Source organism: Osmerus eperlanus, chromosome 24 (assembly GCF_963692335.1).
Source record: "Osmerus eperlanus chromosome 24, fOsmEpe2.1, whole genome shotgun sequence".
In the NCBI taxonomy this organism is placed as follows: Eukaryota; Metazoa; Chordata; class Actinopteri; order Osmeriformes; family Osmeridae; genus Osmerus; species Osmerus eperlanus.
Window position 1 is genome coordinate 3,054,629 of NC_085041.1, and position 27,411 is coordinate 3,082,039.

The 27,411-nt window shown below is 48.5% G+C and overlaps 4 protein-coding genes across 5 annotated transcripts in view; 1 reads left to right on the forward strand and 3 right to left on the reverse strand.

The window, feature by feature from the left end:
• Positions 1-144: 144 nt before the first annotated feature.
• senp5 (SUMO specific peptidase 5) lies at positions 145-5,885 on the forward strand. Of its 2 annotated transcripts, none has more exons than XM_062450230.1 (10): positions 145-256; positions 809-2,173; positions 2,366-2,475; positions 2,731-2,874; positions 2,988-3,035; positions 3,168-3,245; positions 3,365-3,502; positions 3,630-3,713; positions 3,899-3,949; positions 4,111-5,885. In XM_062450230.1, the coding sequence occupies exons 2-10, from the start codon at positions 1,153-1,155 to the stop codon at positions 4,219-4,221; spliced, it is 1,785 nt and encodes a 594-aa protein (XP_062306214.1). In that variant the 5' UTR covers positions 145-256; positions 809-1,152; the 3' UTR covers positions 4,222-5,885. The 2 variants fall into 2 exon arrangements, with proteins under 2 accessions (XP_062306214.1, XP_062306215.1); XM_062450231.1 differs by having other exon boundaries at positions 196-341.
• Positions 5,886-5,928: 43 nt separating this feature from the next.
• On the reverse strand, positions 5,929-8,208 carry ncbp2 (nuclear cap binding protein subunit 2). The gene is made up of 4 exons (XM_062450295.1): positions 8,048-8,208; positions 7,471-7,652; positions 6,930-7,068; positions 5,929-6,433 (listed from the first exon to the last, which is right to left on the reverse strand). Exons 1-4 carry the CDS (start codon positions 8,120-8,122, stop codon positions 6,365-6,367), a joined length of 465 nt encoding a protein of 154 aa, XP_062306279.1. The 5' UTR covers positions 8,123-8,208; the 3' UTR covers positions 5,929-6,364.
• A 3,643-nt stretch (positions 8,209-11,851) lies between these two features.
• Positions 11,852-20,998, reverse strand: meltf (melanotransferrin). Its single transcript, XM_062450103.1, is given in 18 exon segments — positions 11,852-12,020; positions 12,127-12,319; positions 12,451-12,638; positions 12,827-12,894; positions 13,047-13,200; positions 13,316-13,510; positions 13,641-13,737; positions 13,852-14,003; positions 14,267-14,426; positions 14,560-14,744; positions 14,957-15,024; positions 15,615-15,765; positions 15,982-16,167; positions 16,492-16,591; positions 17,017-17,044; positions 17,046-17,166; positions 20,730-20,800; positions 20,952-20,998. Coding segments are annotated over 18 exon segments (2,232 nt in total). The 3' UTR covers positions 11,852-11,952.
• The window catches only part of dlg1a (discs large MAGUK scaffold protein 1a), a 59,762-nt gene continuing 52,097 nt past the window's right edge, over positions 19,747-27,411 (reverse strand). Inside the window, exons 16-24 of the mRNA XM_062450104.1 lie at positions 26,077-26,229; positions 25,635-25,650; positions 24,577-24,618; positions 23,658-23,708; positions 23,296-23,397; positions 22,993-23,165; positions 22,460-22,569; positions 22,066-22,157; positions 19,747-21,825 (exon numbers count right to left, since the gene is read on the reverse strand). Coding sequence (XP_062306088.1) covers positions 21,719-21,825; positions 22,066-22,157; positions 22,460-22,569; positions 22,993-23,165; positions 23,296-23,397; positions 23,658-23,708; positions 24,577-24,618; positions 25,635-25,650; positions 26,077-26,229 — 846 coding nt within the window. The 3' untranslated portion in view covers positions 19,747-21,718. The remainder of the gene's footprint in view (positions 21,826-22,065; positions 22,158-22,459; positions 22,570-22,992; positions 23,166-23,295; positions 23,398-23,657; positions 23,709-24,576; positions 24,619-25,634; positions 25,651-26,076; positions 26,230-27,411) is intronic.

A 27,411-nucleotide genomic window follows, 5' to 3' on the forward strand; every position in this document is an offset into this window, starting at 1 on the left:
AAAAATTATGTCCTTCTGTCTGGCTCTTATATGTTGAGTTAAATACATGGTCTGGAATATGTTCATAGTAGTAGTAATAATAGTTTCATGCTTCACAACACTACCGCCCGTTCTTCACTAGAGGGCGGAAAAGGCTGGACCTACAATGTGCCCATGAATGTGACGCAATCAACGAGCGACAACGATCTGGATTGTTTGACCACAAATTGTTTAAAATCGTGGTTGCAGTGAAACTTATATTATTGCACGGAATCAGGTAATGATTTGGTGTTGTTTTTCTTATTAGCCGTGTTTGGTAGTGCTCATGCAACGGAATGAAACAGTAGTTATCCCAACCGCCGGTAGGAAACACGTTTTAGAAAGTCTTGAAAATATAGCTATTTGTGTTGCCAGCTTTCTTGTCATTGTTATGGTGGTTAGGCTGTTTGAATATGAAGCATTTACCAGCAATTAACTTAACAGGACGTGTCCTCAAATGAAATTTCCGGGTAAATAGATATATTATGCATTGCATGCATTGTCGGTGCAAATTAGCACAAACGGTGTGAAAAAAATGACACGGTCTGAGGGCAGCTAGCAGTAGCTGTCTTGGTGCGTTTGCTTCGAGCAGTCATGTCGACTCTTTGCCGCATGTCCTCGTTGATTCTACAGATCTTCATATTTTGCGGCCAGTAGTGAGCTAGGCAAAGCTAAAGGATACATGCATTTGGGTGCAAGGTGGCACTGTAGATTACAATTATATTCTGTCATATTAAGCCACGTTAGTGTTTCTTATAAACTAACTCTTTCTGTCTGTAATTGCATGCAGCATCCACCCAGTGAAGAGACACCGCCACAAAAATGTACTTGTGAGACGTGGTTGAGTGTGTGGTGGCCTTCACACATTCACAGTTTTCCAGACACCCTGTTACAGCCAGCTAATGCAAACCTTAAACAAGTCTGCTACTGTCTAGAGCTGCTGATTGACATCTCGGCTACCAAAAAAATCAGGCCAGAGGCTCGCTCTTGGGCTTCCTGGCTTGTCACACAAATACACACCCTGAGCAGTGGTTTTGCAGCGCTGGGAAGGCTCATGGTTGTGGAGCTGTAAGGGTCAGCAGCTCTGCCCAGGAGGAGCAGAGGGGGGATGGGGTAGGGGCTGAGGACAGAGCCATGGTACACAACGGCTTAGTCCCCCTCACAGCAACACCCCAGGCTCCATCTCTATCCCCGGAGCAGGGGGCCGCCAATGGCCGCTCATCCGGGAGGAGACGAACACCCAAGTCATGTGACTGCTGTGGACCCAACACCAAAGGCCACGATGAGAAGACCCACCACAGCGGGACGCCCGGACGCAGGGGTGCGGGCCAGTCGGGGAGGGGGCGGGGCCTGTCGGGGAGGGGGAGGGTGCATCCAGGCAGAGGGAGGGGTTACCCAGGGAGAGGCAGGTCGCTGGAGCTGGGAGACGTCCCTAGAAGGAAACCTGGTCGTCCGTCCTGGAAGAGGACTGTGGAGATCGCGGAGCAGGTGGAGGAGACCAAAGACTCTGTGGTGGAGGAGGTGACGGACTTTGTATGTCCGTCACCAACACACCCTCCAGGGGAGCAGGGGGGGAACTGTGTGGCTGAGCTTGTGACTGGCATAGAGCAGCAGGCCGGGCCTGTCTCTGGGGAGTCTGGGCCTGTCTCTGGGGAGTCTGGGCCTGTCTCTGGGGAGTCTGGCTCTGGCACTGCTGGGTCAGGGGTGGAAGATGGAGAGGATGGTTTGAGGGATGACTGGTTAGTTCCCTCAGGGGAGGAGCAGCTAGAGGGTGTGTGTGACCCTGGCAAACCCCCGCAGACGGGTGGGGTGATGGAGGTGGAGCAGCCGCCACCTCAGGTAACTGGAGCTGTCGTTCTGTCCAACGGTACAACGCCGCCACCACCACCTACCTCGGTGGAGCCTGCCCTAATGGAGCATACCCTAATGGAGTCTGCCCCAATGGAGGTGGAACCATTGACTCTGGCCACTGTTTCCCCCATCCACATACTCCTGGACACCACCCTCCATCCTCACGCTGTGTGGGACCACTGTACGTACTGCAAGCCTGGGACGTGGGTGCAGGAAGAGGGCAACTCCCCACCAGATCAGCCCTCCAAGCCCCAGCCCTGGCCTGCAGACAACAGCCATGAAGGAATCAGAGAAATCGTCCACGGTGAGACCCCTGACCGCACTCTTCTGTGGAATGCGTGTGTCGGAGAGAGCGCGTTTGTGGAAGTCTTGAGTCAAACTGGGTGTTTGTGTGATGTGGAAGTGCAACGAGGAAGTGTTAATGAACGCTTTCTCTTTCTCTCTCTCTTTCTCTCTCTGTCTCCCTCTCTCCTTCTGTCTCTCTCTGGATCTTAAGAGTTCCTGGAACACTTTTATGTGAAGTACGGGAGCTTCATCCCCTTAAGTGAGAGTGATATCATGGAGCATCTTAAGAAGACTTGCAACTCAGAACTCAACAACAGGCAAGTTAGCTCCAGCTCTTCACCTCCCCCTGTATCCTGGTCTCTCCCCGGTTAGCCTCGACTGCAGACAGTAGGGCTGGCAAGGCTCACCATACTGACTGTTTGACTGCAGTTCATTTGGCAAAGTAGTTTGGGGATAGATCAGAACACACTAACAGTGTGGATAAACACAGGGTTTAAACTTGAGTAGATCCATTCGGTCAGTGAGTTGAATTCATACTCTGGTGTGACCCCCATCTTTGTCCGTCGGAGCAGGAAGCTAAACATCCATTCGGAGGTGGTGAAGTACAAGGCGGGGCTGGCCTCAGCTCCCATGACGTCGTTCATGGTGACCTATAACAAACACACTCTGACCCTGGAGGACTTAAGCACACTGGACGAGCAGAACTGGGTCAATGACCAGGTAGGATCGTTCTGGACTTTGAACAAGCAGATGAATGGATGGCTGTAGATAATGGGTGGATGTAGATATGGATGGGCGGACCCTCTCTAGATCGCTCTGTGCTCTGTTTCCAGGTCATAAACATGTACGGGGAACTGATCCTGGAAGCGACTCAGCACAAGGTGAGACCAGGCTCCTCGCTGCCTCCTTGTGAATCCGTCTTTGCTCACGTCCCTATCTTATCCATATGGTACCGCTGCGCTTTCCCCCGTCCCGTTGCCATGGTAACTGAGCCGCGCTGTCCTCCCCCACAGATCCATTTCTTCAACAGCTTCTTCCACAGACAGCTTGTGGCCAAGGGCTACGAAGGGGTTAAGAGGTGGACTAAAAAGGTAATGTCTCACAGGGATTTCACGTGTGTGTGTGTGGGGGGGGTAGTAGTGTATGTCTGTGGATTTATGTTCATATTTATTCAGAATAGTAGTTAAGGCAGTGTGTGTGTGTGTTTCAGGTGGACCTGTTCTCCAAAAGGCTACTGTTGATCCCTATCCATCTGGAGATCCACTGGTCTCTCATCACGGTGGACATGACCAATCAGCACATCAACTACTACGACTCGCAGGGCATAGTCTTCAAACACACCGTCGACGTGAGTGTCATCGTCCAGGTCCCTGGTGGAAAGCGCCGGAAGTACACACACCCTTCATCCCTGATTTTGGTCCATTCGCAAGCATGTCGTGTCTGATCAAACGTTTCTGTTGCCATGGTCCCTTCAGAATATCATGAGATACATTCTGTCTGAAGCCAAGGAGAAGAAGCAGGCTGTCTTCCAGAAGGGATGGAAGATGATCATAAATAAGGTAGTGTGTGTGTGTTCACAGTATGTTGAGGGATGCCTAAATGTAGCCCAGACAATGTGATTGTAAATGGTTGATAGCTGGAACAGGATGTTTGCTGCCTGTGCACTTTCTGTTCACCTTGGTGTCGATGTTGTGATTGGTTTTGGGGATGTTGTCGTCTGACCCGTGATTGGTCGTCTCCCTAGGGGATTCCCCAGCAGAAGAACGACAGTGACTGTGGCGTGTTTGTCCTTGAGGTGAGTCTGGCTTCATCTGGACACTACGTCTGCTGAACCTAATCTCCCTCTCCCACATTGCATTGGCATCTGTGGACAAGTGGTGCATTTATAAACGAAAAATGAGTAGGAGAAAAAGGAAAACACATTCAAGGTTGAATCTTTGCTTCTCTGTCTGGCAGTACTGCAGGTGTCTGGCCCTGAAACACCCTCTGCAGTTCAGCCAGGACGACATGCCCAGGGTCCGTAAGAGAATCTACAAGGAGCTCTGTGACTGTGGCCTGAGCGCCTGACCCAGCAGCTGAGGTGCCAGTATCGTCCAACCAGATCCACCCTTACTGCCTGGGTGCTCCAGCACTGCCCTATCAGATGGACCCTTACTCCTATGTAGGGCGAGAGTACTGTCCAATCAGACTGAAGAAAACACAATGGAGAAGGAAGCTGTGCTCTTGACAAGTCGAGGATGTTTGCCAATACGAGATGGAATAGATGCCCTCTTATTCCTTAGAGGAATGAGGTTAAAGGTGTCCTGATTGGTCAGTTTTAACCTTTTACATTTCAATTTGTTTTCCTAACCATTCTGAAGCAGGATGCCACTTCGCTCACCACAACGCCTCCTCTGCTGTTCATGGTCTCAGGCTGGCTGGCTGATCCAGGGAGCTGACGTCTATTCCCACAACAGACCCATGTGACATTTAATAACCCGTCTACTCACGTCAACCGTTGAACTGAGATGTCTGGCAGAGCAGACATTTCCAGGTGAAACTTGAAGGATCCAGTGTGACGTCTCCTGCTATGTCTGCCAGTAGTGTGCTGCAGATGGAAGAGGCCAACAGAAGCAGTAAACTGAATGTAATGTAAGGACGGCCTATTGACTGTCTATTCTTAGTTTGTTTGCTTCTGAGCACCTCGCCAGGTTTCGCACTGTTCAGAGCTAGCTATGAGGTTAGCTCACGCGTGGACCAGAGTGAGTTTGGGTTGCAGTTGAAGAACATTTCTCCCAAACAAATGAACCCTCACCTCTCTGTTCCTGTTAGAACAACCAGACTCATACAATTATTACAACAGACCCTAGGTTGACTGGCAGTGAACATGTAGAAAAACATAGCTAGTACTATTGAACACACTGTATTGCATTGTATCGCTCGATTTTATTTTTTAACACTTCTAGATTAGGCTGGTCCCTCTGTGTGTTGGTTGCCTGGTAACAACAAATCTGGGACCAGGCTAAGTCATGGAACCATTAAAGTGTTAATGATCACAGCTGAATTATATTTGTGTATACTGGTTCAATTGCTTTGACTTGTGTTGATATAAATTATCTATGGTTTTGATTATGTTGTGTTCAATTGGTTTGGGGTTATTTGAACTAACTACCAGTGCAATCAGACCTTGAGGCTGAATCCATTCTTCAGGTACATTAACTTAGTTTTATCGGTATCTGAACCGTATGGTAGGTAGTGCAAATTACCCCAATATTAGTTGAATTTCTAAGTTTAGTATATTTAAGTTAGATTCAGGTTCTGTTTTTCCATGCTGCTCAAAATCCTAAAAGTTACATTTGCAATTCCAATTGGACAACTCCATCTGCAAAGCTTTCATCCAGCTATAGCTGAATTTGACTCACATATGGCAGATGTGGTCAAGATTGACTGTTGATTAAATAGTGATAGGGCCCCCAGACCATATAGACCTGGAACAAGGTTACCCTGACCACAGGTGAGGGTACAGGAGTAAGACATGTGCTTAAGGATGCCCTTGTTTCGTTTTTTTTGTATTTTCGATGATGTAAAACAGTACTACTGTGACTGTGGCATGGAGCCGATGTTCTGGGAACTTAAAGTGGGCCTGTCAATGTTGACCGCTTGAGCAAACTGTAGAATACATATAAAGATATGGTCCTCTTACGGAGTGTGTAAAGTTACTTGAAGCATAACAATAAAGCTGTCTGACAGTGTCTGCTTCTGACCTTGTACCGAGTAAAAGGAAACAACTAGGAGTAACAAAAACAACATTTATTAGAAAAACAAATTCATGCACAGTTCGGGTGATGAAAACATGAGTGGGAGATGTAGACTATCAGCAACTTCAGACTAAAATGGAAAAACAAAGTCTTCTCATAGCACAGAAGTCACAAAATAAAACAATAAAAAAGAACCATCCCCACCCAGGGCAGGTGGTGATGGTGGTAGGAGTACCCCCCCTCCTCTTCGATAACGAGAGTTTAAACCTCAGATCTACTTCACATCTCCGCTTCAACTGAAAACTCAGCAGCTAAAAACTCTGGCGTCCCTCTGGGGCTCTCTGTAGAGTTAACTTCCCATATCCTCCTCTGGCGGGGTCATAATCTTGTCTATATTTATCCCTCACCTGAAAGAGGCACACACAGCACAGAACATAGAAGGACACAGGAACAGGGGCAAGAGTAGCGACTCGTTATCGAGACACTACTTTCCCATAGCCGCCCCTGGCGGGGTCATAGTCTTGTCTGTATTCATCTCTGACCTGAGGAGAGAAAGACACCCACTTGTTGTTTCTGCCGCACAGCAAGACTGTCTCCTCATGATAGATCCGAATGCAGTCTTTTAACCCTTGTGTTATCTTCAGGTCATTCTGACCCATCAGTCATTGTGACCCACCGTCGTATTGCGACAAATTTACCGTATACAAAAACAAAGTGAAGCATTTTCTTTTAACCGTTGGGCTGTCTCAGACCCCCCACATTGCAAAGGTTAAAATAAAATTATTTTTATATTGGGTAAAATTGGGTAAACACAACGATGGTTCGTTATGAACCTTTGGGTCATGTGACCTGAAGGCAGCACAAGGGTTAATTACAAATATCAAAAGAAGTCACGAGAAAACATCAATAAAATAAATTAGGATGCACTCAAGATTTTAACCCCCTCTAAGTTTGTGTCCCAGCCAATCATCAGACACACACACGTCCGCAATGAGAACACATACCCCTCCCATGTTTACCCAGAATCCCTGGACTTACCTGACCCCCTGACTTGCCGCGGCCGTACTGCCTGCCTTCTTTAAAACCCGCGTCCCAGTCTGTCCTGATGATCCTGTCGTCCAATCGTGTCCCGTTAATAAACCTCATGGCGTGTTCGGAATCTGCACGTGTGTAGTACCTGGATTGGGGTTAAGGTCTGGGAACGAGAGAATGAGCCAGAGAGAGGACAATACACCTTTTTGTGTGTTTGAAGCCAGATCTGTCTAGATTAATAATGTCTTCATTTAGCAGGCCCTTTTATCCACAGGGATGTACAGGGGAAGATTTGAACCTGCAACCTCTGGATATGCAGTAGAAATTACAGAGCTATACCCATCCTATTGAGATAGTTTCGAGTGATTGATACTGTATGTGGGATATGCCACAGAATAGAAACCCTATTCAATTTTGCCTTGAGTAGCAAGCAAACAATCACATTTCTACCTGGAGTGGACTTTCATAGCCCTGCTAGAACCGAGTAGCTTATCGACAAGCCCAACCAAACGTTTCGACCCTGGTGAGGAGTCAAAGTGAAGGATACTCTACAAAGCAGAATCCACACGCTGTTTTCTTCACCTTGTCCAGGCCGATGATGATCCTCTTGACATCTCCGCTCTTGGAGAAGAGTTCGTAGACCTGCTCCTCTGTGGTGTAGAAGGACAGGTTGCCCACATACAGCGTGTTGCTCTGTTTCAGCAGATTCTCCTGCTCATAGCGGTTACCCTGAACACAGAGCGTCCCACAGACACTGGGAGATTAGTGAGGAGTCGTAACCAGCACATTTATACAATGTACCCCTCTCACTGGTTTTGTTTGATTCAGGTCCACAGAAATGTTATGGATACGACTGAACCAAGAAAACTATAGACCAAACACACACAATTTCAACCTTCTAAAGATCAAACCAGTAGATGTGCTTTAGTTGTGTTTCTATCAACGGCTCTGATTCAGATGTGATGTGCATATCCAAATAGCGGTCTTAGTTTATAGAAGAGCAAACGTTTCCTCAGTCTGGCTGGGATGTATGACAATTTACGAATACCAGCTAGCTCTAGCTAGCTAGCTAAACACCAGTGAGTTCGTCAATAATTCAGTTAAAACTTGGTCATTTGATTTACCTTGAAATGCTGGTCTCTGTATTGGCTTATATCAACGTAAGAGTCACTATAAAGAGCATTCAACTTAATGGACATTTTGATTTTAACTTAACTGAAACTTCGTAGTTTGTCTCTCTCAGCTAGCAATGAGCCTGCTCTCGCGGACTAGCAGATCGATAAAGAAAGTAACTTCCGGTTGATTTCATAAAATAGTTTCAAAATAAAGATCACGAGACCAAATTAACTTTTATTTTACATGTTATCATCTGGACAGTCATTAGATAATTGTATTATACTCAACCAATCACAAAATAATAGCTCTTTATATCCCAAAATGTAGTGATTTTTGCCACCGATGTCACATGTTATGGCACAACTCAGGCCATCCTCTTATTCTGAAGGCAAATTCGCAAAACCGGAAACGAGGACTAACGACTAATTTGCGTTTGCAGGATGCGGAAACAAGCACGGCTTCGTGGAGCTGGTCCGGTCAAAATATGATACCGACCAGAAACGTAAAGTCATAATACGTTCTGCAATGTCATAACTCGGTCACCCCGGTGAACCATTGAAAGGTAAATTGCTGTTTGGATTATGTTTGTCAGAGAAAAACATTGACATACCAATGCGGGATCTAATAGCACTACTTGTAAGCATTGTAATTGTAGCCTACATTGTCTGGAATAAAATATCGTGCAAGCGGTAGGCTATGCTTTTATTCAACGGTAGCTTCTTAGCTAGCCTAGCTACTGTACAATCAGTAGGTAGTTAATAATAGTAGCAAGCAGGATTCGCTTGGATAGGCTACCTGCCTTGTGTACGTGTGACATGCTTAAATAACACTGGCATGTTTCTCGTTACAGGGGCGAATTGTCGGAGCTAAAGGACCTTTATTGTACAAAGATGGGCATCATTCGTCTGTTATTCACGTTGCTAAACAATCCTCGAGTCATCGAGAGACTGGCTGATTCTCGTCCCATTAGACGTGCAGCTCAGATCACAGCCTTTGCCATTACCAAAGCACAGATCGCGGGGAAAGATGCATCTGCCAAGATGCTGAAGTCGGATACCCTCCGCCAGGTACGAGAAGAAGCCGGTGGGAGGATTCCCCGAGGCGTGGGCGACATCGGATCCAGATTTAGGAGGGTGCGAGAGACATTTGTCAAGGAAATTAGAGAAGGTTTCAGAGACGCATCGAGGCAAATAAAGAAATGAAGTTGAAAAAACAATGTCCACTAAACCATAAAGACTTTGTGAAGGACCTCACTGCCTATTTTTAAGCCTCAGTCCCATTCATGTGACAGACTCAAGTGAATCAAGGAGTGAACGAAAATGCAGGCAAATTATACAGCCATTCAAAATCGGTCTTAGGCAACATTATATGTTAGGTGTGGTTATCAAGTACTTGAGACTTGACAACACTTCTGTATGCTGGACTGTCAGTAATTAAACAATCAACCACACCATTTCTACCCACCTGCCATGCACAGATTGCACTCACTCTGCTTTCTCCTTGATGGCTGTAATACAGCTCTTAACCAGATCCAGTGACTGGGTTGACTAGAGATATGGAATGTTTCAAACTGTTTGCCAAACAGTTGAATTGTTTATCCCGAGGTTGGGATAATTGAATTATAGATAGCTGTATGTTATGTAACTGTACCCATAACTTAATAAAAGTTGACTGTTGCAATGATCTGAGATGCATCCTAACCTGGTTCTATATAGGCTCTACCAAAGGAGATGGGAGGAAATAGAAAGTAGCATTAATCTCAACCTGATGACTGACCTTCTAGTCCTTGGCATACGTCCAACATAACAGCCTATAAAACAGTGTCCTCATACTGCAGTTACAGCATGAAACCGCGAGAGGAACTTTAGTCTGTCTGTGATCATGTTCAAGCACACTGTAACCCTGTGACCTGTTTCATTATCAGGCTATAAATAGAACCACCACAGCCCATTGTGTGTGTCAGTTTTTCCATAATATGTATTTCCTCTACTGTGTCCACCTAATGGGTCTGAGTGGGAAGATCTTCCATCCCCCATTTCCTTGTAATGGCCTTTTTACCTGCAACCATGAGTATCTTGATTAGATACGAGTCCCCATCATGTACAGCATTCTCTGTGTAAATACACAGATACATCAGCTCATGATTCATAAGAAATGTGTATCCCAGAATCTATTGTGTTATCTTGCACGTAGCTATAAAGAAGCAGTGTCCAAAGGGCAGTTGACAGAATGTAAGATAATAGCATGGAGACCCATGTTCCAACCATAGAATATTAAATAACAGACCACGTAGGCTTTTTCATATGCTGATATTTAATAAGAATAGTAGAGAAAATACTTCAAGAAGCAGTATGTAGCTATACTTCTGCAGACACACTGGCCTGGCAACTAAATATTAGTTACATATTCATCATTTCATCAATATATTGCTACGACTGTTAAGGCAAGCAGTAGTTCTGACAGAAATGAGTCAGTACATATACACTGATATGGTACCTGAGCATCATAATAAATACATCTCTCATTAAAATACACATTAAATGGAGCAGACATGCTCAGGACAGGAACATGGGTTAGCATTAGAGCATCTTGAGATGAGTACTGCGTGGTTGAACACTGTCAACATAGAAGCAGGAGGTCAGAATTGGGGAACATTCTTATGTTAAGTGGGGATATGGTTCATTTGAGACCATTTCAAGCATATGTTTTGTCCATTCAACAAAATGTTCCACTTGGACACAAAATATGTTGCATATTAAAATACAGACGGATGTTTCTCGTCATTCTATTCTCCCCAACGCGAATGGAACTGCCGACCTACACGACCGCATGTCTGGAGCTACCAGCTAGATCCAAATAAATGAATATTAAAACTGTGCCTGTGATTAGCAGTAATTAGATTCAGAGCTAAGAAACAACTACAAATCTAATGGTCAATCTAAGTGCAAAGGTTTCCTTTGATTTTGTATGTACCACTTGGGGAGAAACAAATGAAGAAAACCACCTGTTGACAAAAATCCTGCATTACACAAACACAGATCATGTGGTCCCAGTGCAACACTAGTGCATATTCACTGATATGGCATTAGCTCATAGCATGTGCAGGGCACGGCATATTCCCAGATATGGCGCGTGCCCGTTAAAGTAGTACAGTAGTCAGTGTAAAGCATAAGAAAGTGACTCCAGAGAGACAAAAAGAACACTGTATAGTAAAGCATGTAACAGGCAAAAGCATATGCACTGATATGGCAGTCACCCTCAGTAATGCCATCGACAAGTCATCTCTCTTACTGAATGGGTTCCCCCTGCCCTCTGGTCCAAGGGTCAGAGGTCATCACCAAAAGTCAAAAAGTAGCTTCAACATGTTGTCCCCCCCCCTTAATCATTTACACCCACAAGTGCAAGTTCATCTAGTAGAGTAGTCAGCAATCACTGTAAAAGACAAGAGGACATGCTCAAAGGCACTGATGGTGATTGTAGCTGAAGAGTGGTAGGTAATAAACAGAGATGGGACTGGAGGGCAGTGGGTGGGTAGGGCGGGCTGGGGCTAGGGTGAGGCGGGGTTGAGGCTGGGGTGAGGCTGGGGTGAGGAGGGGTTGAGGAGGGGTTGAGGCTGGGGTGAGGAGGGGTTGAGGCTAGGGTGAGGAGGGGTTGAGGCTGGGGTGAGGAAGGGTTGATGCTGGGGCTAGGGATGTGGCTGGGTGCGAGGCGGGGCGGGGGCGAGGCGGGCTGGGGCTGGGGCGAGGAGGGGTTGAGGCTGGGGCTAGGTATGTGGCTGGGGCGAGGCGGGGCGGGGGCAAGGCGGGGCTGGGGTGAGGAGGGGTTGAGGCTGGGGCTGTGGCACTGGTTGGAGCTGAGGGCAGGGGGGACGTGGGGTCAGGGGTAGGGGAAGAAGGCCAGGGTCTAGACGTGTCTAGGCCCAGGGGAAGGAGAGCGCAGAGCTGAGCACAGCCACCAGGAGCAGGGAGGCAGAGGAGCTCACTGGGGGAAAACAACATCAAGAAATCACTGAACCGAATGACCTGAATCTATCTGAAAGAGTGGATGTCAAAGCAGTGTCTATATGGTTTGTGGGAGTGTGGCGTACCTATACTGGAGGAGGTACACTCCATGTTGGTCAGAGAGTGCATATACTCCTGCCCCAGCCAGTCCTCATAAGTCTTCTTGTCGGCCACACCGATCAGGGCAACGGTGGAGTCTTTAAATATCAGGTCGGTTCCTTCATATCCGGTCGAGTCAAACATCCGGAAGCCTGTGCCTGCGTCATCTTTAAAGTAGCCCTGAGAGCCAATAAGTGAGCGAGAGCATGTTGTCATTACAGAACACAACGTTAAATGTCTGACTTGATGTGTGGATGATGAAAGTGAGGTTGTCGTCCCTCCTGGCTGTGGGCAGGATGGTACAGTCCTACCTGGGCTCTGTCCAGCAGGCCGAAGACAGCATGGATGTTGGTGTCGGGTCGTACCATGACGGCGTGGGAGGGGACACGCGCCAGGTTGCAGTGCTGGTACTGAGTCACCTCCACCCTGGAGCCCTGAGGACACAGCAGCTGGAACTGGGAGGACTTGAGGTCCGCTGCCCACGACTCCTCAGAGTTACCTGTCACACGCAAGTTACACGTTTTGTTCAAGAGAAATATTGTGGCACCTGGAGATGATCTGCAGAAAATTGTCCATGGAATGTTGTTTAGTGCAGACACATACTATTCACTCATACTACACACGTTGTTCATTTACTCACACAATAACCCACTTGCACAGACACACACACACACACACAGCTTGTACCGTCAGTGTTTTGGAAGACTGTGGAGTGTTTGATGAAGGCCACATCCCCTGCTCCTGAAGCTAAACACCTGGACAGAATGAAAGCTCGGGTCAGTCACACACTCCAAGTACCACAAGCAGAACATAGAGTAGAATAGTTTTTTTTTTTAACACAGCTGTTCAGCTGGCCCCAGAGATGAGTATGTGAGAGCAGGGCATTGTGGGACTTGATGTCCTTTACCTGAAGGCTCCCACGTATCCGTCATACAGGTCCTTGTCCTTGACACATTTGTTCTCTCCGGCGATGTCCCCTATACAGAGGTCACACAGGTTGCTAGGGAAACCGGGCTGTTTGGCCCCAGGGACGCAGCTGCTCTTAAAGAACTCTCCCGCCGCTAAGAATCATGGGTAAAGATAAGGAGACAGTCAGACACACGATGGAAAAACTGCAGAAGACCACGGTGCACCCCCCCCCCCCACACACACACACCCCTCTCTCACACACACTACCTTGAGGTATCTCGCACGGCTGGGATCGGATGATACCCTTGTCCATCAGTGTTGCCATGGGAACGTTCCAGCCGGCGGTGCGACCGTAGCCTGTGTGGCAGGATCTCTTTCCCTTCAGGTCGTCCAGAGTGTGGATGCCCCGGTTCGACTTCTTCACCACTGCCACCGAATAGTAGATACTACCATCATAGTCCCCTAGAGGGAGATGGAGAGAGACAACGAGAGAGAGAGGGACAACGAGAGAGAGCGAGGAACAATATAGTGATGAAGAAGGAAGCAGAGAAAGAGGGATTATGGGTAACACTGGATATCCAGTAGCTCCTACCCGTGTAGCTTTCTCCGGTGGCAGGAACCAGACCATAACTCTTCCCTGCTGTGTAGATGTAGCCTCCATCCAGAGTGATGGCATCGGCTTCTTTGTTCTACACACACACACACACACACACACACGTTTGCTGTTTAACCCTCAATACAAAGCTGACTCGAGACCATTTAGATGTGTCGCTGGGAAAAGACTCGATGCGATGACATCCTACCTGGATCTTCTTCATGCAATCTTCTACTGATGAGCCATAAATACACTGGATGACAGGGGTCAGGGACTTGCTCTGTATGGCGACGGCCATGTCTGCACACTTATGCTGCTCCCCGCTCGACAACACACACCAGCGCAGGCTTTCAGGGACCTCTGGAAACACACGCAGATGGGTTTTACAAAGCACACGCCCAAACACACACACGCCCACACACACAGAGGACAGCGTGGAGGACAAAGATGGAGAAGATGAGGAGGCAGGGGTGGAGGATCGAAGGACAGGAGAAGGATGAGAAGGTGCAGAGGAGGAGAAGAGAAAGATGAGAGGGGAGGACGAGGAGAGAAGGTGGAGAGAAGGAGAGGAGGAGGAGAGGAGGAGGAGAGAAGGTGTAGAGGAGGAGAGGAGGAGGGCTCACCAATAGGATTACAGTCCATGGCTCTCAGGGCGTTGCGGTAGACGTCTCCCATCCACACCTTAGGATCCTCAGAACGAGCTTCCAGGAACTGCGTGGACGAATCACTGAAGAGCAGGTTGGTACCGTATACCGAGGAGAACATGGAGAACCCGGACTTCTGCTGCAGGCGGAAAGAGTACCCCAACACAGGGTTAGAACTTAGGACACCAATTCCAGTAAAAAAAACCCACAAGTCAGGAACCAGGACTCGATAGACAACCTACACCAAGTCAAGGAGCCTAGAGCCTACCCACCAGTCCATCTTTCAGCATCTGGTAGACCAGGGAGCTGCTGATGTCGTTGCGGACCACGATGCCACGGGCTGGCACCCTGACCAGGTGGCAGCGCCGGTACTCGGAGACGGGCACCCGCGTCCCGTCACGGCACAGCAGCTGGTAGTCGGAAGACCTCAGTCCCTGAGCCCAGACATCCCCGTTACCTGAGACAGAGCAGCGGTCATGAAGGGTACCTGTCTGTCCTTCTATCCCATACTGTCTGTCTGTATATCTCTCTGTTTGTCTGTCTAACTGCCTGTTTCTTTGTCTATCTGTTTTTCCAGTTTTCTTTGTCAAGTTTCTCTGTCTCACTGGCTGGCAGCCTGTTTCTCTCCTCGCCTGTCTGTCTGACTGTTGCAAAGGAAGATCAGCATACCATCAGTGTTTTCCGCCACAGTTGTGTGTTTTACAAAGGCCACCTCTCCTGCATCCTCAACCAGGCACCTACATGAGAGAGAGAATGAGAGAAAAATAGACAGAGGAAAAGACAGAGAGAGCGGAAGAACAAGTAGTAAAAGAGTGAGAGGAGAGAAAGACAGAAAGAAAGAATATTGGAAACAAATCCTACAGGAAGTGTCCACAGTATGTCATGCGTGTATGTAGTATGAATGCATCTATGTGTCACGGGCACCGGGCACCGTGCCCCCCCCCCCCCCTCCCCCCTCCCCCCTCCCCCCCCCCCTCCCCCCCGGTTTCAGTATTTTGCCCTGCCCTAGTGTTTCCCTGTCATTGTCTTCACCTGTGTCTCGTTCTCGTTAGCGTCACTGTGTCCACCTGTGTGTCGTTTGGTTCTGTATTTAGGTTTCTGTTTTGTGTCCAGTCTTTGTCTTGTCCTTACTACCTGTGTCCCTGTGAGTACCCTATCTGTTTCCCTGGCTTTTGAGTAATAAACCCCTTTTGTTCGACAATGCCTGCCGACTCTCCTGCACTTGGGTCCTACCCCACCACTCACCATGACACTTTGTGCGTGTCTGTGTGTGTGTTCATGTCTGTGTGTGTGTGTATGTCTGTGTGTGTGTGTGTGTGTGTGATACCTGAAGGCACCGCTGTAAGCGAAGTACTTCTCGTCCGTGGTCATGTCACACACGTGCTGCCCCGCCCCGTTGCCCACACACAGCTTACACAGGGAGGGGGGGTCGTCTTGCGCCCCCGGGATACAGCTGGCGCTGAAGAAGTCAGCCACCCCTGGAAATACACACACACACACACAGCATTCACACACACTTCATTTGGACAACAGTAAAAAATAAAAAATAAAATTGGTGTTTGTGTGTTTACCTGTGTGAAACACACCTGTGTGTGTGTGTGTGAGAGAGAGAGAGAGAGAGAGAGAGAGAGAGAGAGAGAGAGAGAGAGAGAGAGAGAGAGAGAGAGAGAGAGAGAGAGAGTTGGGAATCCTACCCTGAGAGATGTTACAGCCCATGACGGACATCTTGCCCTGGTCTATCAGGTAGCCCAGGGGCATGTTCCAGCCGGCCGTGCGGCCCTTGCCTGTGTGACACGTCTTACGGCCCCTCAGAGAGTTGATGTTGATGCTGGGGTTCGCCTTCTTCACCACGGCAACAGCATAGTACACAGTGCCCTCTCCTGCGGATGTCAAGGTCAAGGTATCAGAGCTGATGGGTTAGACTGAGGTAGTGTGACTTGGCACAGATCAGAAAGAACCGACTGCAAGTGTCTGATGAAGGGTCTGGTTTAGGGGCCTGGTTCACATGGATCAAAATGAACATTTGACGATCAATAAAAAAACAAATCACCTCTCTATCATGAGTTCAAGTGAGTTGTAAACAGTAAACCTGGATGTGGATCAGTTCACAGTACTGCCTTAACTGTGTCACTGTTCTGTGTGTGGGTTCAAGGTTCCCCCGAGGCTTCCAGAGCCACCAGATAAGGCTGATAGGAGCTCCTTACCTGCAGAGTCCGACTCCCCAGCTGCCATCTTGAAGGAAGCCGTTTTCTCCAGTTCGTAGATGTCCTTAGAGTTCACGGAGAAGGCGTCCACTGTGTTCTCCTGTGTAACAAGAGAGAGTGGTGGTTATGCCCAGGGCCGGCGTTTGCTATAGGCGAACTAGGCAACCGCCTAGGGCGCCATGAAGAGAGGGGCGCCAAATTCCGAAGTGCGTCGATTAATTAACCGTCCCGCACCACCAGCAGAGGGCGCCGAGGCGGGGGGGCGTCTCTCCGATTTGCGCTCCCGGGGGTGGGGGGGGGGGGGGGAGGGGGGGGGGGGGAGGGGGGGGGGGTGCTGTTGAAACATCTGTTGAAGGTGCTTGCGCCGGCCCTGGTTATGCCAGACCGTTCAGTTCACTCTCAGCCTAATACATCACCTGCGTGTGACGTTTTAAAAAACGGTATTTCAATATTCGTAATCATTTTCTAATGATCAAGTAACCCTTTTCTGAAATGGATAATAAATACTCCCTCTCCTCCGCTCACCATGATTTTCCGCGCGCATTCCTCCACAAGCGCTGACGCATTTGAGCTCCGGACGGATTGAAGCGCTCGTGAAGGCCTGCGACATGGCGTTACATTTCTTCGCCTCCCCTGTAGAGATGGTGCACCACCGTATACTGGTCTGACCAGCGGCTGGAGAGAGGAATAACCCGCAATTCAATTCAAACTCGGGCACAACTACCACAAGGTTAATGTAGCCTACTGTATCCACAATACACCTACCCCTGAATCCTCTCTTAATATTGTATGTCATTTTCTATAGCAAAACCCTTTAAAAACTGTCCTTCAGACTGAACCTTTTTAATTACCTGAAAGGGGTTCCCTAAAGAACCTAAAGTTAACTTTATTCCTAAGGGTTCTCTCGTCTTCTATTGTATATCCAAATGTTTCTATCTAGTTACCATTATTTTGTAACAAATGGTTTTATCTATCCTACAGCAATTTGTTTTAGTCTGGATAAGAGCGTCTGCTAAATGACTAAATGTAGAGTACATTATTTATTAGGCTAAATATTTCATTTAAAAAATATATGTTGCAGAAAATATTTTTGTAAAAACTGTTGCTAATTATCTATTCATAAATGTAAATGTAAAACATTTCTTACCAGTTTGCAGTAACATAAAAAAAGAGCCGAATAGAATCCATATGGCCATAGTGATATCACCCTGGTGCGTAAATGCCTCACTTGCTGTTCAATGCTGGTATTTATAACTGCCTGACCTCTGACTCAAGCTTCAAAGTCCAAATGCCAAGACAAAATCCGGACGTCGGATATGAATAAAGTTTTTAGTCTTTATTTACAGCTCAATTGTGAAATCCACGCGGCGTTTCTTGGTCCTTCTGTCTTTTGTAGTTGGTGTTGCTGATGTGTTTACCCTGTGATCCCACAGTCTACCTGGAATGACACGTCCCTACCATCAGTACATGGCCGGTAGCCAAGACCAAAACACTGAAGGCATTGACTGGAGAAAGTTAACCCACCCTCTGCTGACCTGGTGCTTTTCCACTGTCAACCGCTTCTGGACTTTTGGGTATTTCTTTTTCATTCGCAGATAAAATACCAATGTTCATTTGAAAGATGAAGCACGCGTTTCTGGTATATTGAAAGTGTAGGTTGACTAAAAACCATCATGTAAATATGAGAAGACAAGGCAGAGGCGTTGTTAGACATACAACTCTACTGGGGCACAGACCCCTATTCATATCCCTTTTTTTCTTCTTTCAAGCTTGCTGCGCACAATGCACTATTAAGCTATAGAAACTCACCTTGCCTAACCCACTATAAAACAGTTCAGGGACGCAAGTTTGATATCAGCTTTGGCATGGACATCTGCCAAACTATAGTTAATGCCAGCGCGCACATTTTCTTCGCCATAATTTGAGCGCAATTACAGTTTTTTGAGCTTCATGTAATATTGTTTTTATGTTTTAGTCCACATATGATGATCGGTAGGCCTATAATTTAGAAACTTTCTTTAGTTTTGTAATGTTTTCTTAGCCTACCTCGATTCGTGTGCCAAGTCCTACACATTGGACTTCAGTGTGCGTGCTGCAGTGGCTATTTGGCAAGCTCAGAAGAGATAAAATAAACCTTTATTCGTCCCACAATGGGGAAATTCGGGCATTGCAGCAGCAAAGTGGACAGAAGTATACATACTATTTACAAAGTAAGTATGAGATATTATAAAAAAGATTTTAAAAAGATAGCACCAGTTGCATATGAAGACCAAATATTAATAAATAAATGTAAATATTGCACAGTAGTTTGCCCTTTAAGTGTGTCCATTAGTTTCTTTAGAGTGGTTGAGTCCTGTGTGTGTTTGTGTGTGTAGAGCAGTGCTGGTTGTATAGTCTGACAGCAGCAGGAAGGAAGGACCTGCGGTACCGCTCCTTCACGCACTTAGGGTGAAGGAGCCGGTGCTGAAGGAGCTGCTCAGTGCAGAGACAGTGTCCTGGAGCTGCTCAGTGCAGAGACAGTGTCCTGGAGCTGCTCAGTGCAGAGACAGAGTCCTGCATAGGGTGGGATTCATTGTCCATCATTGATGATAGCTTTGCTATCATCCTCCTCTCTCCCACCACCTGCACTGTGTCCAAGGGGCGTCCTAGGACAGCGCTGGCCTTCCTGATCAGTCTGTCTCGTCTCCTCCTGTCAGCTGTTGACATACTGCTTATATTTTTTCCGGGATTATCAATCTAAATGAATGCACTGACTAATAAAGTAAATTGTTAAAACTCAAACTTTAGATTTTACTGGGGAACAGCAGATTTATACTGGAGCACGTGCCCCAGTAAAAAGGTTCTAACGATGGAAAACTGTTGGTGATTCTGTGTACCGCAGGACATCAACGTTATGTCTTCAGTTTCCATTCTTTGTCGTAAACTTTATTACACCTGAAGCATAATTCCAGCATCAGCAATCCCTGTTCTTTTTTCTTGTTGCTTTTTGTGCTTCGGCATATTTCCTTTTTACAACTTCTACCAGTAGGATATGAGGGTTCATTATCCGGATCATATTTTTTTTAATCTTTTCTTGTATCTGACCTTTACAACTCAATCCACATTTTATCGTTTTTTATTACATCCTTAGTGTACGTATGAACTGGATACCCTTTACGAGTGTGTTGGTGTGTGTGTGTGTGTGTGCGTGACTTCAGTACTACCTCACAAGGAGGTTACGTTAGTCTTGCTAACAAACAGTCCCCTACCACAAAGTCTTCTGATAAAACAGTTTATTGGCAGTTCTCTTCATAGGGACAGACATGTGGAAAGAAACAGGACGTGTTATATACATATTCATACAGGAAGTAGAGGTGTTTCAGAGGAAGGAAGCAGTCAGATAGAAAACAAACAATCATCTCTGTGTGTTGTTGGGTGGTGGGGGATGGGAGGGGGGGGGGGTCCAGGCTGGAAGGGACCTGCCCTGATGACACTCCCCCGCTGACGGCTGGGTGAGTGGTGCTTTAGGGTGCTTGGTCAGAACTTCTCTTGAAGACACAAGCCAGGGACAGACTCGTCGACATACACAAACACATGCACACGCACACGCACACACACTCTCCGTCTGGCCTTATGTGGAAGCTTGAAGATATGACATGTTGCTGCAATCCTTGGCAAACACACTGACACTCCACCGCTTCCCCTCTCTTGGTTTTCCTATAATAACGAATATTGCTTTAACCATGCACATCACATGACACAAAGAGCTGACGCAGCCTTCATGAGACGGAGGGAGCGATGAAGGGGGATGGAGGGAGGGGGACAGCTAGCTGTGGTGGCTGTCCACGGCTGCATCAGTAACACAGGCTAACCCAGGTAGCAGGGGTGAAAGGTCATGGTTGGATGTTTCATAACCCCTGGCCCCGCCCACTGGTACACCGCCCAGCCCCCTCCAACTGTCCTACCTCCCTTATCAACCAACATGATCAAAAGGGGAAAGTAAAGGAAAATAGTCATATTTATATATATATATATTAATATTTATAATATCCTTTCCACGATGCAAAGAAAATAAGTTCCCCAGATGCTTTAAAGTTTTTTTTTAAAGTAAAATTCCATATAGACTTTCATTATAACAAAATAGGCAGTCGACTGAGCGCAACCAATCAAATCTCAGTGTACAATAGAATCTCTCATGTATTTCTTATTGGGCGCGTCGCCTCTCGCCAAACCCCTGGATACTAGAAACAGACGCTGACTTTCCTCCACGGAGGCTGTCGTCCCTGAGAGGACAGGGCTGAAGGAGCCGGGGACACGACCAGGGCAGGTCCTACGGAAGGGGGACAAACAGATGCCCTGAGGCCTCTGGGGCCTCAGTCTGGCTGGGGAGAGGATGTGATTGGATGGAAGATGAGAGAGAGGGAGCGAGAGAGAGAGAGAGAGGGAGGGACCGCTCATTGTGCTGGAGTGAAGAACCGAACTTCAACACTCGCTGAACCTCGGGGCGGTCGAACGCCACAACACGCATCCACTCGTGTGTGTGTGTGGAGAGACACACAGATGTTGGTGTGTTTCCGACACAGGCAGGGAGGAGGGTTACAGGAGCCACCAGACATCCAGACGTGGATGAAACAAAATCATACAGCCCAAAAACATGCTCTTTAAAGCTAGAACGTGCAAAAGTTAGCCTCTTTGTGTCACTGTTTCTTTACAAACCCATACATGAATGCATTTACTTTCATTAATATGAAAAAAACCAACAACAAAGAAAAAGAAAAAACATATTCATACAGCATATATATTACTCCTAAATCATTTTCCTTAAACATTAAGGAAGTGTACCATATTCATCTCCCCCAATCGGATGGTCAGACACGTAGCCCCTCCCCCTGAGAAGTGACAGGTGTCTGATCCAGAGCCCATGTAAAACACCAGAGTCCCACCTGACCACCACGATTAGCGTGAGTGTGTATAGGGCATGTGTGTGTGTGTGCACATGTTTATATGAGAGTGTCCGATTTAGGGAGCTCTGTCAAGTGATCATCGTTGCAAACACTGCTGTGTCTACCACGAAGTGAGACGTGCAGTGTTCTGGAGTGTGTGACTGTGTGTGTGTGTGTGTGTGAGTGTGTGTGGTCGGAGGGCGAGAGGGCCAGTGACCACACCGAGTACGGTTTGTAATATAAAAACAAGTGAAGCCAGAGAAAGGAAGAAGAGAAAGTAGAGCGTCTCCCCTGTCTCTGTCCTCTCACAGCCTTTCCTTGGAGGGGACCCAGATGAAGGGGCCCGATTGCTCCTCGATGATCTGCTTCACCAGCTCGTACACCTCCTCTAGAGAGCCCCCCTCAACCGCGGCTGAGGCAGGGGAGGAGGGGGGAGGGGAGCAGGGGGGGAGAGGGTAATCGGGAGGGAGATGAAAGGAGGATCGGCGAGAGGAGGATGTGAGGATAAAGGAGAGTTGAGAATAGAGAAGTGGAGAGGAGGAGAAAAAAAATGGGGGGGGGGAGGTCAATCCCAGCTGTACAGTAGATTATTTTAAGATGTGTGCACGGATGTGTGCAGGATCTGTGTGTGTGGAGCGGTTGTGTGACTCACCAGTGAAGTGCTCGGTGAACTCCAACTCCAGCTTCAAGGCTCGGTCAAACGTCTTCCTCCCCTGTTCTTCAGTTAGTCTCTTATTCATCTCCCTACATAGAGAGAGAGACAAGGAGAGAGAGAGAGACAAGGAGAGAGAGGAGAGAGAGAGAGAGAGGTGGATGGAAAGAGGAGGGGGAGGGGATGGAAAGAGATAGAGAGACAGAGATGTCTAAGACACTTGCTCAAAATATGGACTGTAACATACCACCTTTCCAAACAACCTATATCTTCTGAAACTCAAATTCCCAGAACCCCCCCCCCCCCTCTACCCAGGCTTGTTCAAAGACCCACACCCTGACGCGACTAGACGGAGCCAAAGAGTTCCGTCGGAGAAAAGTGAGGGTGAACTCACATGATGTTTTCTATGGAACGGGGTTTGATGAAGATGGCGATGGGATGGAGCTGGGCCAACTGGAGGCGTCTGATGGCGTTGCCTGACACATCCAGGATACAGTGTTTACCCTGGGGAGAGAGAAACATAGAGGGAGGGAGAGAGGGATAGAGAGAGAGAGCAGGAGAAAGAGAGACAGAAGGAGAGAGGGGAGAAAGAGCGCACGAGAGAGAGAGAGAGAGAGAGAGAGAGAGAGGGAGGGAGAGTGAGAGAGAAGGAGAGAGAGAGCAGGAGAAAGAGAGACAGAAGGAGAGAGGGGAGAAAGAGCGCGCGAGAGAGGGAGAGAGAGAGAAAGAGCATTACAGTCATCCTGATATCTGTGTATCTCCAACTCTCCCTCACATCCCCTTCTCTCCTCCTTCCCTGCTGTATTTCTCCTCTCCTCCGCTCGGATTCCTCTCCTCCTCCTGTCACCCTCTCCCTTCCCTTCCTTTCCCTCCTCCCGTCTCTGGCGTCCCTCCCCCTCCTCCTCCCTCCCCTGCTCTTCTCCTCACCTTGTCGGCCACCTCTTTGACAGACAGGACGCTGGTCCCGTACAGGTGGCTGTTGTACTGGCCCGCCTCGATGAACTTGTGCTCCTGGATCTCCTTCTCCATCAGCTCCCTGGACGCCATGAAGTGGTAGTCCCTCCCGTCCACCTCGTAGTCCCTCTTAGGACGCGTCGTGTCTAAACACACGCAAACACACAGAGCTGGCTTCAGGACCTGATGCAGTCGAGGAACCGCCGGGTGAGGTGGAACAGAGGAACCGTGTTCTACGGGAACAGGAAACCCGGGCAGAGGGGGAGAGTTACTCACGGGGAACACACGACCCAAACTTTTCAGGAAACTCTGAGATGAGGTCATCGTTGATCCGGTCTTTCATTGGTCCGAGAATGATGACAGGGCGTGTGTAGTTGACTGGGGAGAGACCAGGGAGGGAATCTGCTGTTACACCCGCTAACCACCAGAGGGTGTTACTCCCTCAGTAAAGAACCAATGACATTCAACATCCAGTAGGAGGTTGATACTTGACGAAAGCTCATCATTACATCATTAGCACATCATTAAAACATTTCCTCGTGTAAATAGAAAAAGAGGAATGGTGGACAGGAAGGAAGGAAGAAAGGGAGGAGGGATAGAAAACAGGTTGTGTCCTGTCAGAAGTGGGAGGGGCTTACCTTCCTGCTGCATGACTGGCTGGTAGGTCAGGGCGCCCTCCTCCTGGTCACCTGACGGAGGGAGGACAAAGTGTTTGGACAGAGGGGTGGTGCGCGGTGGAGCAAGTGCTCAGCATGCTGCATACAGTGGGTGTGTGTGTGTGTGTTAAGATTCTGCTTTGGCCAGCCAGTTGTCATGACAGGGTGTAAGAGTGTGGCTCAGCTGGGTGAGGATCCTGAAGCAGCTGTTTATATGAGAGAGAGAGAGAGAGAGGGAGAGAGAGAGAGAGAGGGAGAGAGAGACAGATAGAGATAGAGAGAGAGAGAGAGAGAGAGAGAGAGAGAGAGAGAGAGAGAGAGAGAGAGAGAGAGAGAGAGAGAGAGAGGGAGAGAGAGAGAGAGGGAGAGAGAGGGAGATGGAGGGGCAGAGACAAAAGGTCAAAGGGAGAAATATAGAGAAAGAGGGAAAAAAGGGAAAAAAAGAGGGAGAGAGAAAGAGAGAGCAGGCACTGCACTTTACCCAGCGGCCCGAGGGAGAGGGGAGGGAGGAGAGAGAAAGAAGAGAGAGGGGGGAGAGAAAGAGAGAGACAGAGAGAGAGAGAGGAGTGTAGACCAGGAGAGAGAGAGAGAGAGAGAAAGAGAGAGAGAGAGAGGAGTGTAGACCAGGAGAGAGAGAGAGAGAGAGAGAGAAAGAGAGAGAGAGAGGAGTGTAGACCAGGAGAGAGAGAGCAGCAGAGAGGCTGCGGAGATAGAACCAATAGCTGTGCAGATGAAAGCATGTGCACACTCCAGCTCTGTAACTCACAGGATACTGTGCGCTATACAGACATGCTCTTACTCAGTACCACACACACACAAGCACACACACACGCAGGAAAAGACAGAGAAAGAGAGAGAGGGGGGGGAAATTCGGAGGGAGAGTCGGAGGGATGACACTTACGGCAGCTACTCTCACTATCGCTGGCATTAGAGGTTACATGCTCTGGAAGTGACAACAGAGGAGGGTCAACACATCAACGCACACAACTCAAAAACACACAGATGCTACTGAACTGAGACAGACGTACATAAACACACACGGAGGAGCCCTGTTAACCAGCCCACGCTTAAGGGAGACGGAGCGGACAGGGACCTGCCAGCAGGGGGCAGTGTGAGCAACGTCCTGGAAATAAGGGTGTGGACGCAGCACTTTAGACTCTTTCTCTCTCTCTCTCTCTCTCTCTCTCTCTCTCTCTCTCACACACACACACACACACTATTTGTTGATAGCAAATAGCCCTTTCAACATTTGCTCGGAGTGATGAACGTCGTTGTGGGGGATGAATGTTATCACTGGGACTGCACACTACACCATCACCCCCCCCCCCCCCCCCCCCCCCCCCCCGATCACACACACACATCCCCACTGACAGGCTAAACAATGCTGCTGCCTCCTGTCCAAACAGCAGCCCTGTCATTGGCTGCGCTGGGCTGTGGCTGGGCTCTGTCACAGTGACTGGAGGATGGGGGTGAGGGCCCCGCTGTTCTGCTGTCCACCCCCAACAGCCCGAGCTAGTTAAGCGGCTGCCGTTTAGCTGTGTTCAGGTGAAGCTGTGTTGAGCTGTGTTCAGGTGAAGCTGTGTTGAGCTGTGTTCAGGTGAAGCTGTGTTGAGCTGTGTTCAGGTGAAGCTGTGCTGAGCTGTGTTCAGGTGAAGCTGTGTTGAGCTGTGTTCAGGTGAAGCTGTGCTGAGCTGTGTTCAGGTGAAGCTGTGCTGAGCTGTGTTCAGGTGAAGCTGTGCTGAGCTGTGTTCAGGTGAAGCTGTGTTGAGCTGTGTTCAGGTGAAGCCGTGTTGAGCTGTGTTCAGGTGAAGCTGTGTTTTGCTGTGTTGAGCTGTGCTCAGGTGTGTTCATGGGTGTTCAGATGAAGAAGTGATATGGTAGCTGGGGGGGGGGGGGGGTCTCTGAGAGCCCGGGGGGTGGGGGGGGGGGGGGGGTGTGGAGCTGTGAAGAATGTCTTACCTTTGTCATCAGAGTCCTGAAAGGGAGTCACCACAGGGGAAAGCACACCAGAGACAAAAGACACACTTGTTACTGGGACACACACAATGTGTCTGTGTGTATGCGTGTGTGTGTTTGTGCGCATGTCTCTATAAATAATAATCCATTTGCAGGTCTTGTGGCGCCTGGCTAGTGACTCATTCAGCAGTGCGTGTGACGGTGACAACACCGGCTCGACGACAGTGAGAGTGTGAGAGAGCGTGCCATCATATGACTACTGACTCACAAGCGCTCACCTCTGTGCAGAGGAAACACCTATCCATTCCAACGAAACCGAGTGAGCACTTTGAGCCGGCAGAATATCATTGATTTGACACCGATGGAGCCTGGCATCATGTACATTCTGAAAGGTCTCCACCGCAGTGAGGATGGAGGGATGGATGTCGTACAGATGCTCACTCACCATTCTCTCCTCGGACCTGGGCTGGCTTTGGCCATCTTCAGCCGAGACCTCTCTTTCTTCTCTGCCCTGCATGACGGGAGGAGAGACAGGCCGTGAGACAAGGAAGAGAGTAGGCCGAGAGGAGGGAGAGGCCAGAGGAGAGGAGGAGAGAGAGACCAGAGCAGAGAGAGACCAGAGGAGAGGAGGAGAGACCAAAGGAGAGGAGAGAGACCAGAGCAGAGAGAGGACCAGAGGAGAGGAGGAGAGAACCAGAGGAGAGGAGGGGAGGAGAGAGACCAGAGCAGAGAGAGACCATAGCAGAGAGAGACCAGAGGAGAGGAGGGAGGAGAGAGACCAGAGCAGAGAGAGAGACAGAGGAGGAGAGAGACCAGAGGAGAGGAGGAAAGAGAGACCAGAGCAGAGAGAGACCAGAGGAGAGGAGGAGAGAGAGACCAGAGCAGAGAGAGACCAGAGGAGAGGAGGAGAGAGAGACCAGAGCAGAGAGAGACCAGAGGAGAGGAGGAGAGAGAGACCAGAGCAGAGAGACCAGAGGAGAGGAGGAGAGAGAGAACCAGAGCAGGAGAGAGACCAGAGGAGAGGAGGAGAGAGAGACCAGAGCAGAGAGAGACCAGAGGAGAGGAGGAGAGAGAGACCAGAGCAGAGAGAGACCAGAGGAGAGGAGGAGAGAGAGACCAGAGCAGAGAGAGACCAGAGGAGAGGAGGAGAGAGAGACCAGAGCAGAGAGAGACCAGAGGAGAGGAGGAGAGAGAGACCAGAGCAGAGAGAGACCAGAGGAGAGGAGGCGAGAGGTAGCAGGGGGTAAGGGGAGGCTCCAAGGAGCACCTAGATTAAATATTAAACATCATCATGCCCTGAAATGAGCCTTGCTATTCTGAGCTGAGCGCTACTGTGTGTGAGCCACTCTCTGCGGTTCTCCAGTAACTGTGTGAGAGCCTGGCTCAGCTGAGCATGACTGCAGCTGACAGGTGAGTCAGACACAGGGCTAAAACGGACCTGCTAGAGGAAATCACTTGTTTTTTGACTGCGACCTGTGGGGGAGGGGGGGGGGGGGGTTCTAGGCAAAGAGGTGGGATTCATTCAGGGCATCGTTGTCTTTTTTTGTTTTCTCCGTTATTGTAATTATGAGTCTGTGACTCATCTTTACCGCATTCTAATGAGCCCCACGGCAATGGGTGGAAATTAAAGATGAGGTTTCATTTATTTTATGAGGCCATTTATGCAACTTTTTTGTTATTCAAGTTTCATTTATTTTATGCGACCAGTTAAATGTATCTTAAACCCCCCCCCCCGCCCCCAAATTGAATTATTCCCACTGTTGAGTCGGAGGTACAGCCC

What these genes read in the sequence shown, in the direction of transcription:
- senp5 (XM_062450230.1), top strand. Translation starts at nt 1,153, where the DNA reads ATGGTACACAACGGCTTAGTCCCCCTCACAGCAACACCCCAGGCTCCA. An exon ending in AATCAGAGAAATCGTCCACG is followed by an intron (nt 2,174 to 2,365) that starts GTGAGACCCCTG and finishes CTGGATCTTAAG; the next exon opens with AGTTCCTGGAACACTTTTAT. An exon ending in TGGAAGCGACTCAGCACAAG is followed by an intron (nt 3,036 to 3,167) that starts GTGAGACCAGGC and finishes CCTCCCCCACAG; the next exon opens with ATCCATTTCTTCAACAGCTT.
- ncbp2 (XM_062450295.1), bottom strand. Translation starts at nt 8,122, where the DNA reads ATGTCCATTAAGTTGAATGCTCTTTATAGTGACTCTTACGTTGATATA. An exon ending in TGTGGATTCTGCTTTGTAGA is followed by an intron (nt 7,069 to 7,470) that starts GTATCCTTCACT and finishes ACCCCAATCCAG; the next exon opens with GTACTACACACGTGCAGATT. An exon ending in GCGGCAAGTCAGGGGGTCAG is followed by an intron (nt 6,434 to 6,929) that starts GTAAGTCCAGGG and finishes TTCTCTCCTCAG; the next exon opens with GTCAGAGATGAATACAGACA.